Genomic DNA, 18,298 nt, shown 5'->3' with positions numbered 1-18,298 from the left:
TCAAAAGTAGCTGCCATAATGAACACTGCTCAATAGCAATAAAAGAAAATGTTGAATTACAAATGTACCGTGACAGAACAGTGTGTGCTCTTTCCTCGTGCAGGTTTGGAGACTCGGTGAACGGGAACCTTGTGGTTGGGACTCTGGCCTGGCCGACTCCCTGGGTCATCGTGATTGGTTCGTTCTTCTCCACCTGTGGCGCCGGCCTCCAATCGCTGACCGGCGCTCCTCGACTCCTGCAGGCCATCGCCAAGGACAACATCATCCCCTTCCTCCGGGTATATAAGAGTTTAAACACACACATGTTCTCCTTAGCAGAGACCGTAACTGTCTGCTTTCCACTGGAATTCAAAATCAAACATGTCACATTCCACTTGAACTGTTTAAAATGCATTGGTTTTCACAAATTAGAAAGATCAGGGCCAAATCAACCAAATCATTTATCCTACATCAGATAACAAATGTTCTCTCATACCTGTGTGTGACACGTTAACTTTAGTTAGTCTCACTGTCATGTATTGAGATTGAGAGGTATTTTCTGTGTTCTTAAGTGATCATGCTTTATTAAGATCAATCAATCTCTGTCTCTTTCCAATTACTGTATAATAACAGTGTTAATAACAATAATCTGTAGAGAAAAATTGAGATCAGAAACGTACTAATTATGCTATACTATATTTAATCTTTCCTTCCCCCTGTGTGTTCCAGGTGTTTGGCCATGGGAAGGCTAACGGGGAGCCGACCTGGGCTCTGCTGCTGACGGCTCTGATCGCCGAGCTGGGGATCCTCATCGCCTCCCTGGACCTGGTGGCTCCCATCCTTACCATGTGAGACGTGTGTGTGTGTGTGTGTGTGTGTGTGTGTGTGTGTGTGTGTGTGTGTGTGTGTGTGTGTGTGTGTGTGTGTGTGTGTGTGTGTGTGTGTGTGTGTGTGTGTGTGTGTGTGTGTGTGTGTGTGTGTGTGTGTGTGTGTGTGTGTGTGTGTGTGTGTGTGTGTGTGTGTGTGTGTGTGTGTGTGTGTGTGTGTGTGTGTGTGTGTGTGTGTGTGGACTCAGGGACAGTTTCATCCCACAGGCCATAAGAATGTTAAACACCTGAACTTTTGAAAATAACATTCATCCGTTTGCAACTCATATAACTGTGTGTGTGGAATCACACCTCTTTAGTCAATGTTCTTGCAAAAATGAGGTTAGTAGCAGTATCAGAGCCGATATCCGTTTGACCGGACTAAAAATTTAGGAGATAATGCTGATAAGATGTGTTACTGGAAAATTCAAAATGTCAAATTCAAAGGTTTTATGGTCATATGCACAAAGCTACAGTGTAGAAATGGCAATGACATTCTTCTGACCTGAGCTCCTCCAACAATGCAACTTATATAATAAAATACAAAGTAGTGAAAAAGTCTATATACATGTCAATAGAATATAGGATACTGTATGTACACAATACTCTCAGACCTCTGCATCAGGGAGGACGTTTAATATTATTGTCAATTGTAGCTTCTTCACGTTTTGGAAGGTAGATTCTGGCGCTGCTAAACCATGTTGAAGTTTTTTTCATAATGTAGTTGCATTTTCGCAGCGATTAACCCTTTAATTAATTATCCGGACACGTTTTTCTATATTCACACGTGTTCTGGTGGACGTTTGTTTGACGTTTACAGGTGTAAGCGAAGTGTCTTAATCTCAAGTGCTGTATCTCAATATTTAAACTGGCCTCTCTTCCTTCAGGGGCTTCAGTTTAATTTATGTTTTTATTTATTTTATTCAGGTTTTTCCTGATGTGTTATCTGTTCGTGAACCTCGCCTGTGGTCTCCAAACTCTCCTGAGGACGCCCAACTGGAGGCCTCGCTTCTCCTACTACCACTGGTACACACACACACACACACACACACACACACACACACACACACACACACACACACACACATCACCACACACACACTAATCCATGCCTCTGGTGTGTGCAGGACTTTGTCCTTTTTGGGGATGACGATCTGCCTGGCGCTCATGTTCATTTCCTCCTGGTACTACGCAATCGTTGCCATGGTGATCGCCGGCATGATCTACAAGTACATTGAGTACCACGGGTATGTTGCTATGGAGATGTATCCCCCCCTACATGTACAGCATGGTCAAGAGTGGTGTGTGTGTTTAGAGGTATTTGAGTCTATTTCCTGTGTGTGTGTGTGTGTGTGTGTGTGTGTGTGTGTGTGTGTGTGTGTGTGTGTGTGTGTGTGTGTGTGTGTGTGTGTGTGTGTGTGTGTGTGTGTGTGTGTGTGTGTGTGTGTGTGTGTGTGTGTGTGTGTGTGTGTGTGTGTGTGTGTGTGTGTGTGTGTGTGTGTGTGTGTGTGTGTGTGTGTGTGTGTGTGTGTGTGTGTGTGTGTGTGTGTGTGTGTGTGTGTGTGTGTGTCAGGGGAGTCACAATACACACACAGCACATATCCGGCAGTACATACATGTTGATCCTGTGTGTGTGTTAGAGCGGAGAAGGAGTGGGGGGATGGGATCCGCGGCCTGTCGCTCAGCGCTGCCCGGTACGCACTCCTGAGGCTGGAGGAGGGGCCGCCGCACACCAAGAACTGGAGGTACAAAACTCTTATTTAAACTATTTCATCGCATTATTACTAAAATTAGTGCTTAATTTGCTCGGCCTGTAGCCCTGGAGTAGAGAACATTTTACAGAAAAGTGAGGAACAAGTTGTTTGATGATCCATTTTGTAATTCTACATCTAATCTAAATTGTTTTCTTGCGATACGATAATTATTTATTGCCAGAATAAAAAAAGGACAAATACTAAAACATGACACAAGGAAACAGACATTTAACATACTGTTGCAAATAGTATGACTATCACTATGACTGTGTTTAAGACAAAAAAGCAGGTGACGAAAGGAAGGATTTCAGCCCTATTTCGAACAAACTAAACTATACTATAGAGAAGACACGCCCATCTACTTCCGCCCCATGGGACCTTATTTCGGAGAAATTATGTATTGAAGTCAATGGAGAGAGAAAACTTATCTTTCGATCCCGTTGCGCCACGGATTACACATATGATGTTTGTCAATCTTAAAAAATAATTTGTTTGTCGTAAAACTGTTGAAATATAAGACTATGAAAAATACGCAACTAGAAAGACTACAAATCCCAGAATCCCGGTCCCGCATGCTGGCTCTTACGGAACCGACTAACTCCCCTTGTGTGTATGTACAGCTCTCAACATGCCCAGACTTGTAGTGATTTTCACCTCTTTTAATACTTTTCGCCTCATTCTGAAAGAAAGAAGTGAAATGTGCCAACGTGACGGCCGTCTTGGTGTGTGGTGCGAGATGGGAGTTGTAGTTCATTGAGCGGTTTCACACAAAAAATGTATTACGTCACAGTTTTACGACACATTTTAATTTTTTTGACTTGCAAAATTATCTTTTAAATTGACAAACATCATATGTGTAATTCGTGGCACAATTCAAACGGGATCGAAAGATAATGTTTCTCTCTCCATTGACTTCAATACATAATTTTTCCGAAATAAGGTCCCATGGAGCTCCCCCGGAAGGGGAGGGACTTCGCCACTCTATATGAAAACACAAATTGAGGAACTTTGAATAAGATTATCCTGGCGAAACCCTTTTTTCAGATTTAGAAAATAGATAACCACATTTGTTTTTCGTGCTTCTCAGCACTTCTTTACTTGAGTGAATATACACAAGACATTTCAAATGCCCTTTTAAATAGAGATGCCACACATGGAGGAAAAGGACCCACATTTACTCAATATGTAACTTTAAGCATGTAATACCACGAATAAACTACAATAGAAACTCTCCATAGACTGTGTAGGAGAACATGCAGCTGTATTGATTCTTCAAATCCACGCCTGCTAACCCTCTCTCTCTCCTGCAGGCCTCAGGTTCTGGTGTTACTGAAGCTGGACGAGGACGCCCACGTTAAGTCTCCTCGCCTGCTGACGTTCGCCAGCCAGCTGAAGGCGGGGAAAGGTCTGACCATCGTCGGCACCGTCGTCTCCGGAAACTTCCTGCAGAATTACGGAGAGGCTCTTGCTGCCGAGCAGGTTCGTGTTTTTAATCTGAAGCATTATCTGTATATCTAGTTACAGAATCAGAATACCTTTATTCGGGGGGGGGGGGCATTTACATTGGTTACAGCAGAAAGATAAGAGATAAGATAGTTTTCGATAGTGTTTTCATCATAGAATATCTGTTAGTTAAAAACAAAGAAACTCAATATATTCTTGTGAATGTGTTCAGATAAAAGCAATTTACTTTATTACAGATGTTTATTTGTTGTCTCAGATTAATTTAGGATAATACACCGGGTTCATTAAAAACCTGGAAAAGTCATAGAAGTTCAAAATGGAAATTCCAGGCCCTGGAAAAGTTATGGAAAACAATATTCTTCCAAAGTTTTGGAAAAGTCATGGAAATGTTAACTAAAGTTGCATCAAATATAATTAATATTTTAGCTAATCGCCGAAATAGTAATACTATAATGATAATAAATACTGTATCGCAGTGGTCGGCAAGTAAGTTTGGCCTTGGTCCCATTTTTTTCTGATCCACTAGATTGCTGGCCAGAACATAATCAAAGGCTTATTTAAGTAATTGATTGTTAAAACATGTGACACGTTCGAATGCTTGGGGGGGGGGGGGGGGGGGGGCTAGTGAACTGTCAACGGTGGGGGGAGCCTCGCTACGGTGCTGTTCTGTGATTCTCCAGATTCTACAGATGGGCAGTCCCCCCCTACTCACAAGCTTATTAAGATCCAAAGCTTTAGTGCGTTTTGAATCAATGCTCAGTACAGCCGAACAGTCTCTTCTCTGTCATTGTAGACCGCATGCTTCTCGTTTTGCGCCGTCCCGTTGAAATCACATTTTAACCGTTTTAACCGGCCGCCTATCGCCGACCCATGCTGTATCGAATAGTAATGAAATGTAAAAGGGCATTTAACTGTATTTTGCTGGTGAGGGATTTTAGTTGCGTTAGCGTGTAGAAGCTAGTAAGCCAACTATTGGATTTGTTTTAGATGGGCACAACATGTTTCATATACAGACCTTATTTTCCTGTTCCACGTTAAAATAAACCATTTTCAGTGGTACCGCTGAGAAAGAGTCATTTCTTTGGTCATGGAAAATGAGGTAGAAGTCATGGAAAATCATTGGTGAAAAAGTGTATGAACCCTGAATACACTTTAAAATAAATCCATAAAAGTCCCTTTTTTTGGGGACATTTAAAGTTGTTGCAGCAGAAAGATAAGATACGAGATAAGAAGTACTTTATTGATCCCAATTTGGGAAATGTTTGCGTTGCAGCAGCAGCAGAATAAAAGACATGGCATTGTACAATACACATATATCATCATTTATCAGTTCCTCTTAAGAATGTCCTCCACATGTCCTGTCTCAGACTCTGAAGCACCTGATGGATAAGGAGCGGGTGAAGGGCTTCTGTCAGTGCATCGTGGCCCAGAAGCCCCGGGAAGGCATCAGTCACATGATCCAGTCCAGTGGGCTCGGAGGAATGAAGCCCAACACGGTGGTGATGGGCTGGCCTCACGCCTGGAGGCAGAGCGAGGACCCTCAGGCCTGGAAGACCTTCATCAGTGAGTGGAAGAAAAGAGGGTTTTGCTGGGGCTGCCCTCGAGTAAAGATTTTTCTAGTCGTCAATTAAGGCGATTAGTCGACCATGTTTATGATCAATTATGATTATTATTATTTTATTTTTTTCTCCCAAGATGGTTTCGGTTTCCAAAAGCTTTATTATAACAGCATGGTACGTTGTGCTTCACATAAAATATAAAATAAGACTAATAATGAACCTTTGAAATGTAAGTTCAATTGTCTGACTAATGAAAAATTGGTCGACGAATACTTTTTCCGCCGAATAACTTTTAGTCGGCTAATTGGGGGCAGCCCTGGTTTTTGCTTTCCCCTGAGCTTGGAGTTTGAGCTTCTCAGTTTCTCATCCTAACAGCGCCCCCTCTCTTCCCTCAGACACGGTGCGGGTCACCACAGCAGCCCACCTGGCCCTGCTGGTGCCCAAAAACATCTCCCTGTTCCCCAACAACAGCGAGCCCTGCAGCGAGGGCTACATCGACGTGTGGTGGATCGTCCACGACGGGGGGATGCTGATGCTGCTGCCCTTCCTGCTGCGCCAACACAAGGTAGCATCTGTGCTTACATACACTTTAAAACAGGGGTGTCTTATTGTGTGCTAGCATCTGGAAATGCAGTATCCTGACTGCTGTTAGGGGCAGTGGAGGGGTCGCCATCTATTCTGTATTTTAAGAAAAAAACTCCCATCCCACCTCCTGTTCCCATGTTCCCCTTTTGTAATGCATAGGTGTCTGAATCATGATGTATGAGTTGACATGCTGCCAGATTAAGAAAGCAAATGATTGTCAAGGCATGTTGATCTAGAACGGATTTATTAATAACAGTAGCTACGATGTGCTGAGATACAAAATCACTCTCAACTCAAATTTAGGATTTTGCTGCCGTTTTACAAATGAACAATGCATAATGTTCCCTTTAGTCAACAATCCAGATCCAGTGTTTGAAATGTATACACCAGGTTATCTTAAGGGGAATCTAGATTTGGTTAATGTAGAATTAACCATTCAATAATTTGACTTAGTGACATCCCTCATTTGACTTCAAGCTCACACATATCAGCTACTGTGCTGAACATCAAATTTGTCTAGGTTCAGCCTTCAGTGTTTCCCACAGAATTTGATTCTATTTGTGGGGGCACCGCACAAAAAAAGAAAAGCCAAAGGCCCCTTAACCTATTCGGGTGGTCCACGCATCCACCCCCCCTCAAATAAGATAATACATGCGAGTTCATGGCTACTGCAGATAACGTTCTTGTTGCTCTGTGTTGCGTTGCTAATGAGTGAAACACACCGGAGTTGAGGATCTGTGGGGTTTATCCTCCCAAAAATATAATTTACAATTTAGGCATTTAGCAGATTTACAATGACCAATTACAGGGACATTCTCCCTGGAGTAACCAAGGGCTAAGTGCCTTACTCAAGGGCAAGTGGTGTTCCAGGCAGGATTTGAACTCGCAACCTTCCGATCATCAGCCCACCTCACTATCCATTAGACCACCAAAAAAACAAAAAAACAAATAATAATAATAATTTTTTTTGTGGCGGACCATATTTAATTGTGGCGGCCTGCCACAAATAAATCAATGTATGGGAAACAACAAAGGTCTAAAGAAAAAAACAGGGGTGTCAAACACTTCACGCCGGCGGGCAAAAAACCTCATTTTATTTGGCCCGCATGAGCTTGCAAAGAATATAAAATACATAAAATTGGTGTAATTGTTGAATATTTGCAATTGTTTGCCCTCGACTTCTGCTTTCAGACGTAGTTATTTATGAAGTTGTTGCCAGAACTGAAAATAATCCAATGCAGAGCCAATAATGTAATATAATACATTATTTAATATATGTCTATTTAAATAGTCTTAAAGTTACAAGTTAATGTGGCCCGCCATGAAATTGAGTTTGACACCCCTGCTTTAAAATGTCCCTCCTTTAGTGGAAATATTGCTAAATATTCTGTCCTCAGGTGTGGCGTAAGTGTGGGATGAGGATCTTCACCGTGGCCCAAATGGAGGATAACTCCATCCAGATGAAGAAGGATCTGGCAACCTTCCTGTATCACCTCCGCATCGAGGCTGAGGTGGAAGTGGTTGAGATGGTACGCTGGCGTGGTTAATTAGTAGGACATTTTTACTCACTTAAATAATAGTATTAACATGAGTTTCCCTTCACTGTGAATGTGCAAGAAAACCAGAGTGTAGAGATGGAAAAATGGGCAATAATATGAATAATCTGCACAAATTCAGTTCCATCGACTCCCGTGGTTTCAGCTCTTGTTACCTGACTGCAAAATACACAAAGCATGACAATAGTTGTACACCTCTAGACACAACAGTTCAGTCATGTATTTCCCCTCTTTTAGAGCTTCTCGCCTTTTTGAGGTTGTTAAGCAACATCTTGCAACATCTTGCAAGAAACAGCCCTCAGACGCTGTACTGATAATCCATCATAACATTTTTGTCAATAAACTGAGTTTTCAGTTTTCAGAGCGTAACATAGCTTTCGGTTTGGGCAAGCTGCGTGCGCATCACTCTCACTCCTCAATGGTAACGTGTGGCTGGATTCTATTGGCTCTAACGGTTCAAAAGAGGTGTCAATCATCAAAATCGACCAATGGGTTCCAGAGAAATGGCAAATCCACCCAAATGACCCCAGAAGTGGGTTTTTTTGTTGCTAAACCTCTCTAAAAAGGTAAAATGTCACTTATTTTGCATCAATCTTGATACAGGGTACTTATTATATGTTATAGTTTGGATTCCTAAAGCTTTTAGTCTACTGTCCCATCATTCAAGGGTGGTTTTCACTAGAAGTCTTTTTTTTTTTTTTGGACGGACACTATAATTTACATTTTTTTTACTGTGTTCAATCTGGATTTACTTTAAAATAAAAAAAAATCAATATTGATTCTGACTTTTCTACATCCAACTCACAGGTTAATCATTGCTTTGAGAAAAAAGATTATTAATTTACCCCTTTTAGAAGGGAAGATAGAGTCATTTGTTCTGGGAATGTCATTTTCGAGCCTGAGGCCTGAACAACAGGCTCAGGGCTTAACAGGTTAATGTGTAGATAATATTATTCAAACCATGTTTTTAGATATTTTAACCTGTATGTGTCTTTGAATAATTTGTTATAAAATCTCCTTAAATAAAATATATATTAATTTAGGTTCCTACTCTTGCAGTTAATGGTTCTGTCATGACTCAAGAGAACTAATGAAGCAGCTGTAGTGTGTACAAAAAGAAAAGAAAAGCTTTTTAATACTTCAGTGAAAAAAATTATAATTAAATGTTCAAGACAATTTACACAAAACAGAAAATCTATAAGAAGTAGGATTTTACTCAAGTTACAAATCTGCAATGTTTATCGGTACAAATACAAATCACAGACATTTCCTTTAACAGTTGAAGAATAATGTTTTTATGATTTCACTCTCTCTCAGCATGACAGCGACATCAGCGCGTACACCTACGAGAGGACTCTGATGATGGAGCAGAGATCTCAGATGCTCCGGCAGATGAGACTGTCCAAATCTGACCGGGAGAGAGAGGTAAGCTGAGCTCACAATCACATTTATATCCTCTTATTTGAAAAAAGAAAAAGGGTGTAGATGTGCATGTAAACAGCCAAAACAAGATTTTGTCCACCAGTAATGCATCTGTAGTTTCCTAGAGGGGGATAACACGATGTTTTGAGCGATTCTTCATCAGCATTTGGGTCATTATTAAAGGTCCCCTATTACACTGTGATTCATCAATATATTACAGGTCTCAGAACAGAATACAGAACATGTCTCTGAAGTGTTTGGCTCCAAACCCCAAACAGATCATTGCAGCATCCCATAATCCCCTCTGTTTCAGCCCTGGTTCAAAAGTGCTGATTCTCTGTGCCCCTTTCACACCAACGCGGTTCCGGTTCTAGCTCCGTGCTTTTCAGAATCAGAACCGTTTTTTCTTTTCAGCCCCCGTTTTGTTCACACCGCCCAGAGCCCTACTGGGCATCACAACGCTGTTATGAAAGTTTCTCTGGTATAAAATGGGTGATGTTAGCATAGCAACCAAAGCTAATCTGACTATCTTGACTACTTGTTGCTATCCTATCGTGGCATAAGCCGTTTTCTACTGGCACATTTTACCTTTTCATTATGATTCTACTTGTGATAGTCGGACATGACAACCTGTGCAGCCCATGTATTGATTCCATCCGATAGCATAATACAAAACAAAACGTCTGCCTGCTCTCCACAATGATCAATAACAGCGAACGGATGGTCAAAGTAAGGTACACATAAACAGAATCACACGAAGCCTGGTGTTTTTTTTAATAAGTGTGTGGTTGCGTTCTAGTCACTTTGGTCAGCGCTACTGCTTGTTACAACTTTCATTTGCCGTACTCGCCATTAACTGTTATTGCTCAGGTTAATCCCGCCCCCGATTTAAGCGTGACGTATGCGGTTCTTGCTTCTAGACCGACAATCTTTTGGTGCTTGAAAAGCACCGGGTTTCGGAGCTTAGAGCCGGCTCCGCTGCGGTGTGAACAGGAAAAACCGGTGCTATTCAGGATCTAGCTCCAAACCGGCCCTGGAACCGCGTTGGTGTGAAAGCCCCATGTCTGTTACTTTAGATGAAAATAAGGAGCCCCCTCCCCACGCCCCTCTGAGAGATATTTGGTTACAAAGAACTCAATGGTGCTCTAGGAGGAGATTCAGGTGATAAGGGGGGGGGGGGGGGGTTACCTTGGTTGCTGATTGGCTAATGGTTACACAAGCCAAAACATCGTTATGACATCATAAAGTGGCCAAAATCTGATCAGCTCATTTTCAGACAGGTTTTTATAAAAATGGATCAGGACAAAAAGAGAGAGAATCTTTGTTCCTGAAACTTTCAGAGTCTCTTTCCACAGAGGGGACACATTTTGATGTAGAAGAGACATGGAGAAGAGGGGACACATGTTGATGTAGAAGAGACATGAAGAAGAGGGGACACATGTTGATGTAGAAGAGACATGAGGAAGAGGGGACACATGTTGATGTAGAAGAGACATGAAGAAGAGGGGACACATGTTGATGTAGAAGAGACATGAAGAAGAAGGGACACATGTTGATGTAGAAGAGACATGGAGAGGAGGGGACACATGTTGATGTAGAAGAGACATGGAGAAGAGGGGACACATGTTGATGTAGAAGAGACATGAAGAAGAGGGGACACATGTTGATGTAGAAGAGACATGAAGAAGAGGGGACACATGTTGATGTAGAAGAGACATGGAGAAGAGGGGACACATGTTGATGTAGAAGAGACATGAAGAAGAGGGGACACATGTTGATGTAGAAGAGACATGAAGAAGAGGGGACACATGTTGATGTAGAAGAGACATGAAGAAGAGGGGACATATGTTGATGTATAAGAGACATGAAGAAGAGGGGACACATGTTGATGTAGAAGAGACATGAAGAAGAGGGGACACATGTTGATGTAGAAGAGACATGAAGAAGAGGGGACACATGTTGATGTAGAAGAGACATGAAGAAGTGTATTTAGCTTAATAGGTGACCTTTAACAGTTGTGTGCACGGTTTGCCATCTGATGTGTTTGTGATTGTCGTTCATCATTTTATCAGGGACACCCTGGTAGCAGCAGCAGCAGTAGGACAGAGGCAGGTGGAGCTGCGAGGTCTCAGGTGAGGTCAGTGGCCAGCGGGAGGTCATCAGTCTCATTACAGTCAAAACATAAAGGGATTCAGGCAGTTTTACCATAGTGTTTTCATCATAGAATATCTGTTAAAGAAACTATATTCTTGTAAATGTGTTCAGATAAAAGCAATTACAGATTTTATATTGTCGTCCCAGATTACCGGTAATTTAGGAATATACAATTTGATATTATTGTTATTTTTATCTTTGATTTCAAAATAAAAGATGCTACGGACAGATTAAAGCAGGATGATCTTGATTTTAAGAATTAAAACAGATCTTAGGACTTATCTTAACTAATCACATCACATATTAGCCTGCCATACAATGTTTAAGTACACTGGTTGACTGCTGCTATCAATACTGTCATGTGTCTATCATTTGTCTCCAAAAGCTGTGTATACTTTCTATTTAATGTTCTTTCTATTATTTATTTATGTTACTTTCATACTTTGTTGCTTTCCTTGTACTGCTGCAAAAACTACATTTCCCCTCAAATGTTATATACAGCTCTAAGAGGAGGTTATATCGGCTAAATAATTAAACATTATTACAGAGAAATTAGCTTATAATTCCAGGTTAATGTTTCCCCGGAGGACACACGGTACAGACGGGATTCTTTATTAAATAACAGGTTCATTATTAAAGTTAATGTCTTCTCCTTTGCACACTGGTCTCCTCAGAGGGACCGCTGGAGTTTTGATGAAGTAAGTTTCATGTTGGTAAAGCAGTAGGTGTGTTGTAATCATTTAGATTCAAATTAAGAAGTCTCCTTGATCCCATAGTTTTAGATCAGAGAGAGCCTTTGAATCCTTCAGAAGGAAAACACAGAATAAGAGTCTGCTTGTTTTTATGCAACCTTTTTAAATCAATAAACCAATTATATTATAAGTATTAATGAGCGTTTAGGTAGAATCAGTGAACGGGAGTAGTGTCTTCCACTCTACTTTTTTAACCAACATCAAATATACATTATACGGTTTTTTGGTCTGTATGTTGGCGACACAGTGTATTAAAGACTGTCCTTATCTAAATCTATACCTTATGCATTTACACATTAGCCGTAAATATTCATTTGAAAACCTTAAATGTCTTTATTGATGCACAAGGGTTCAACTCTAACTTCAAATCCTCGTTCATCTGACATGTTCTGTTCTTAAAATGTTTTTATCTGAAGGATTCAATTAATAATTTGTCCGATAATGAAGTGAACATACGCTGATCTGGGTCCAAAATATACTTTTTATTATCAAAGTCAACTTTATTGTCAATCTTTCAGTTTGTGTGTACAGACAAAGACATCGAAATACCCACAATCCCAAATACAAATATATACAACACTATGTATATACATATATCTATTTATACATACGCACACATTAGGACATAAATAACAGTCAAAAATATATAATAATATATATCTAATATCATTAATATGCCTTTCTGTAAACTGGTGTCATTATACACCCTTTTCAATACTTGTGTGTGTGTGTGTGTGTGTGTGTGTGTGTGTGTGTGTGTGTGTGTGTGTGTGTGTGTGTGTGTGTGTGTGTGTGTGTGTGTGTGTGTGTGTGTGTGTGTGTGTGTGTGTGTGTGTGTGTGTGTGTGTGTGTGTGTGTGTGTGTGTGTGTGTGTGTGTGTGTGTGTGTGTGTGTGTGTGTGTGTGTGTGTGTGTGTGTGTGTGTGTTCAGGCTCAGGCGGTGAAAGACAGAAACTCCATGCTGCGTTTGACGAGCATCGGATCGGACGATGACGACGATACTGACGGAGGAGAGAGAGAAAGAGCCTCAAACGCTGGAGGAGGAAATGGAAATGGAGGAGGGGGGGAAAAAGGAGAAGGAGGAAGAGGAGGAAGAGGAAGCAACGAACATCACCGCAGAGTTCAGATGACCTGGACCAAAGAGAAGAGCTCTCAGTACCGAGCGGCTCACTCTGGATGCTCCACTCCAGAGGGATTCAGAGACATGCTCAGCATGAGGCCGTGAGCGCGGAAAACACCCACAGATTCAGCCATTTTTGTAGTTCTTTTAAACACGTTGCTAAGTGTGGGTCTTGTTTTTCTCCTGCAGGGATCACTCTAACGTCAGGCGTATGCACACCGCGGTGAAACTCAACGAGGTCATCGTCAATAAATCCCACGATGCCCGGCTGGTCCTGCTCAACATGCCGGGGCCGCCCAGGAACACGGACGGAGACGAGAACTGTATCCTTAAAGTCTGAGGGGTTCTCAGTTAGTAACATCTATTAGATATTTAAGATGCTTATACTTCATCAGACGTGTTTGTTGGGGGGTTTAAAAGCTTCAGAAACGTGATGAATGTCCAACAATCTGACTTTTCCAGCCACCAGTGTTTGAATTTCTCTCTCTAGCCATTTAACAATCAAACATGAAAGTAAGCAGAACATATTGTGTGAACTGAAACTAGACTCTAATAATATTGGATGGTTAAAAAAATGAATACAAAGCAAAGTACATTCATTCAAGTTTTACTTATTTAGCTATCGGAAAAGGGAACTGCATTTATTTTAGACTTTAGTTGACACTTTAGCGCAATTGCTTCATGATTAATATATTTTGTTTTTCCCGTCTTGTAGAATTAAATTAGAAGCACTTGATTTAAATGTTGTATTAATTCAAATACCGGTAGAAATGTAAACTAAAAACCCTCTGAAAATTCAAAATGAAAATTCAAAACGAAAATAACATTGTCTCTTGCTCTGTTGTTATTGTTGATAAAACTATTGCTGTCATTCTTGTGACTAACCGGGTGTGACACCATGACTTTCCTCCAGGACACACTGCGCTATAATACGAATATTTACCTAACATTTGACCCCTTCTGACTCCATGATCTTCAGCCTCCTTAACTTTGGGACCAGACATGGAGTTCCTGGAGGTCCTGACAGAAGGGCTGGAGCGCGTCCTATTGGTCAGAGGAGGAGGAGGTGAAGTCATCACCATCTACTCCTGATTGGACGAAACCAAGGAAGCGATAAAGACGCAGCCAATCACATAGAAGCGAGCGAAGGGGGAGACGATGAGGAGGGGGGGGGGGGGGGGCAAAAGGAGAGACTCTCATTGGCTGTCAGCCCCCCGAAACCTTTTCCTTTCATCCTTAGGGTTTCCATTCCACTTATGTCAAGCTACAGAAATGCCAACACAATTCCACGATCGAAGACAAATAATAAGAGTGATCAGCCGTGTGTGAGAGCGTGTAAGTGTGTGTGTGTGTGTGTGTGTGTGTGTGTGTGTGTGTGTGTGTGTGTGTGTGTGTGTGTGTGTGTGTGTGTGTGTGTGTGTGTGTGTGTGTGTGTGTGTGTGTGTGTGTGTGTGTGTGTGTGTGTGTGTGTGTGTGTGTGTGTGTGTGTGTGTGTGTGTGTGTGTGTGTGTGTGTGTGTGTGTGTGTGTGTGTGTGTGTGTGTGTGTGTGTGTGTGTGTGTGTGTGTGTGTGTTGTCCATCTGTGGGGGGTGCGGTCTGTTGGAGAAGGGGACCAGTGTTGCGTTTTTGTTGGTGGCGGTGGACAAGCGAATGAGAGGAGATGCAACGAAATGACGAGACTCAGGGTGTCTTTTTGTACAGAATGTATTGTGGATGTGTTTGAGAGTAGGCCGAGTGTCTGGATTTTTTTTGTTGTCTCCTTGAGGACACAGTGAATTTTATTATAATACCACATGAACAGGAAGTGAGGAGCCTCAGTGAAGCATCAGTGTGTCCTTACTTGAAAGTGTAACATTTCTCCTATCAATAATGGCCTATTTTCTTTGCATAACCACTATATATGCACAGACCTCAGAATACATTTTTCGTACATATTTGTTCTATAAAAGCTTGTTTTCACCAGGGTTAGAAAGTGGAAAAATAAAAGACTCAACCAATGACTTATCGAGTAAAGAAATTGAGTCAAAAAAAAGCCTGAGTTATGACTTAACACGTCAAAAGTCATAGTTGTGAGATACAAAATTACAACTCAGTATTTAATATCTCACATATTAAGAAAGACATCATGATCAGCTATTATTATGACTTTTCACCTCATAATGTTTTGGTTTTCTCAGTTAAAAGTAGCTTATTTTCTCTTGCTTCTCTATAACCTCATGACGACAGATGTCAGAAAGACATGTGCTCTGCTAACGACAAGGATGGAAATAGGAATTGGTTCCTTAAATGTACCGACACGGTTATGATTTTTGATGTCAAGGAAAACCAAAATCAAACTAACAATGAGGAAACTATCGAGGCCCACATTGGACTGCATGTCAATAATATCACGTGAGAGTAGACGGTGTAGAGGTCGACAATGAAACCATATTATTGGCCGTCGAAAAAGTACCACGACACTGCATGCTGACGAAATGTCGTGTGTGTGTGTGTGTGTGTGTGTGTGTGTGTGTGTGTGTGTGTGTGTGTGTGTGTGTGTGTGTGTGTGTGTGTGTGTGTGTGTGTGTGTGTGTGTGTGTGTGTGTGTGTGTGTGTGTGTGTGTGTGTGTGTGTGTGTGTGTGTGTGTGTGTGTGTGTGTGTGTGTGTGTGTGTGTGTGTGTGTGTGTGTGTGTGTGTGTGTGTGTGTGTGTGTGTGTGTGTGTGTGTGTGTGTGTGTTTTAAGTTAGGAACTGTAAACTGGAGGTGTGTGTGTGATTCCACTTTAATGCTTCTTTTTTTTTTTACAGTGTTATCGTGCAGGGATTCTTTTATGTTCATAGTTTTTTTTCCTAAACGTTTTTTTTTTGTACATAAAGACAAAAAAAGTTCCCAAGTTTTATCTTTTTTTAATTACATTAATATAAAAAATGGAATCATAAAAAATATGCTTGAAAAAATACGGAAAGGAATAAAGCAATTTTGAAAGAAACTTCCCTGACTGACTGATGTTGCTTTTATTTCATCACATTGTAATGATTATATTATAAAATGCCAATATATATATAATGTGTTTTTACTGGCTGATATTTGTGCTGCAATTCCTACCATAAACGAACATACGAAAGAACAATAATCAACTAGAGAATGCAATTCCTGAAGAAATTGTTAGTGGGAATGCTTTATGTTGAAAAGCTGACGCTAAACTGTTATGTTGAAATGTAATGTGTAAGAAGAAAGTGAAGAATTTAGATTGAAATGATAAATGAACACTGGGGGCTTGAATGTGTGATAAGAGAAGAAAAGAAAGGAAAAAGGCTTGGAAAAGCAGCAGAATATTTGAACTGCAAACTTTTGAACTAACTTGATGGCGAGTGATCTGTCGCCATGGCAACGGAATTTGATGACACCCCATAATACGCTTACATGTGTGGATTGCTGCATCTTTACCAAACCTGTGAAGGTTTGGGCCGTTAGGAGCATTTTCACTGAAGTTATGAGAAAAGAGTTTCATGGCGAGCCTTGTGTTACCATGGCAACGGCATCTGAAGAAATCTCAAAACTGTCACGTCGATGTCGTCACGGCTGGTCTGTTAGCACACGTGAAGTTTCAGCACTTTTTGACGATTTTCATATGGGCTTTCATAGGACTCTTAACAAGTAACATGTAATGACCAGCAATATCTTGTTTTACAGCGAGGGATACGTTGCCATGGCAACAGCTTTTGAGGAAAACTCACTAATGGCACATAGACATGTTGAAGGCTGGACCATTAGCCATCATCTGAAGTCTGGTGCTGTTTTGACCATTTTCATATGAGTTACGACAACATCGCGTTTTATGGAAACGGCATATGGTGAGATCTCAGATTTGGCGTAGAGCTGTTGAGGCATGGACCGGTGATATTCAAGTGAAGATTGGGGGACGATTGGATCGTGTCGATTGGAGTTACAGCGACATCGTGTTTTATGGCGAGGGATGCGTTGCCGTAGTAACACCACATTACCTAACATCAGATTTGATGTTCAGGGCTTTAGTGTTAACCATCATGTGATGTTTGGTGGCGTTCTGAGCCTGTCAGTTGGAGTTATGACATCGTGTTCCATGACACAGGTATTTATGTTTGAGCTAACGATGTTATGAAACACCTGTGCTTGAGCCCAGAGATCAAAGGTTTCCATGGTGATGTGCAGTAATCAGTGAGAGGAGAGCCTTTCCATTGTTCTGAATGAGAGATAAACCTCTTACATGTGAACATTTTGTTGAAGAACCGTAACAGATATCAGTGAAGTTTCAAAGTGTGAAGCATCTCAAGCACCCTGAGCATCTGAAGTGTACTTTTTGTGTACTTTCGGGTTCATAATGTGTCCTTTTTGGCAGATTAACTAAAGGTGTGCGGCTGCTGCTGTGAGGAAAGATCAGCCTGAATTTGAAAGCCTGAAACAATAGGCCTTAATGGAGACATGTTGAACGTTTTTGTCACTTTATGCCCTCAAGAGGCATTTTGTTTAATTATTATTTGCTTAATTTTTATTTATTTTTCAAGCTACGAGATGTTTCCTACGTTTTTCATGAAAAATTAAGTCTCAGGAGTGTAGGGTTTGGGAATTATGGTTTAAAAAAAGATATGAAGGCGAATTTCAAGCCCTCCTCCACTCTAGCTGTGACATCACGCACTCTCCTTAACGAGCTGCGCAATACACTAATGTTAAAATCTGAAGAAGGCCTCTTTACCAAGGTCTGAACAATGTTTAATATTTCTAAAAGTATGAATCTGATTTAAAAGTTGATTAATGTGAATAATGTCCTACAGATGTGTAAAATTGTAATGGAATGAGGTTTCTGAGTGAAAGTATGTTGAAGTCGCATGAAGATTTTTCAAGTATGAAGAGTTTCCCCATTGACTTCCATGTTAAACATTTGATGAATTATGGGGTGTATCTCTGGAGTTATGAAAGTTATGAATGATAAAAGTAATAGCAATCGATTCCCGACCGAGCTGAACGTGTTGATGTTGGAACGGAGTTTCTGCTATGTGGAATGTGGGAGCAGAAGAGGTGCAAAATAACCTGGTGGAATAAAAATAAAGAATTTTGTGCGTAGAAGAAGA

At 41.0% G+C, this 18,298-nt stretch overlaps 1 protein-coding gene across 1 annotated transcript; it reads left to right on the top strand.

Moving 5' to 3' along the window:
- Positions 1-31: 31 nt before the first annotated feature.
- slc12a6 (solute carrier family 12 member 6) lies at positions 32-16,179 on the top strand. The gene is made up of 14 exons (XM_079667745.1): positions 32-278; positions 709-827; positions 1,773-1,871; positions 1,973-2,092; positions 2,486-2,590; positions 3,910-4,078; positions 5,431-5,626; positions 6,018-6,187; positions 7,605-7,736; positions 9,081-9,188; positions 11,258-11,317; positions 13,022-13,311; positions 13,400-13,533; positions 14,211-16,179. Exons 1-14 carry the CDS (start codon positions 63-65, stop codon positions 14,300-14,302), a joined length of 2,010 nt encoding a protein of 669 aa, XP_079523871.1. The 5' UTR covers positions 32-62; the 3' UTR covers positions 14,303-16,179.
- Positions 16,180-18,298: the final 2,119 nt, after the last annotated feature.

The sequence above is a fragment of the Notothenia rossii genome (genome assembly GCF_949606895.1).
Source record: "Notothenia rossii genome assembly, chromosome: 3".
NCBI lineage: Eukaryota > Metazoa > Chordata > Actinopteri > Perciformes > Nototheniidae > Notothenia > Notothenia rossii.
This window is presented reverse-complemented; position numbering and strand designations above follow the sequence as displayed.

What these genes read in the sequence shown, in the direction of transcription:
- slc12a6 (XM_079667745.1), top strand. Translation starts at nt 63, where the DNA reads ATGTACCGTGACAGAACAGTGTGTGCTCTTTCCTCGTGCAGGTTTGGA. An exon ending in GTGGCTCCCATCCTTACCAT is followed by an intron (nt 828 to 1,772) that starts GTGAGACGTGTG and finishes TATTTTATTCAG; the next exon opens with GTTTTTCCTGATGTGTTATC. An exon ending in GGCCTGGAAGACCTTCATCA is followed by an intron (nt 5,627 to 6,017) that starts GTGAGTGGAAGA and finishes CTCTTCCCTCAG; the next exon opens with ACACGGTGCGGGTCACCACA.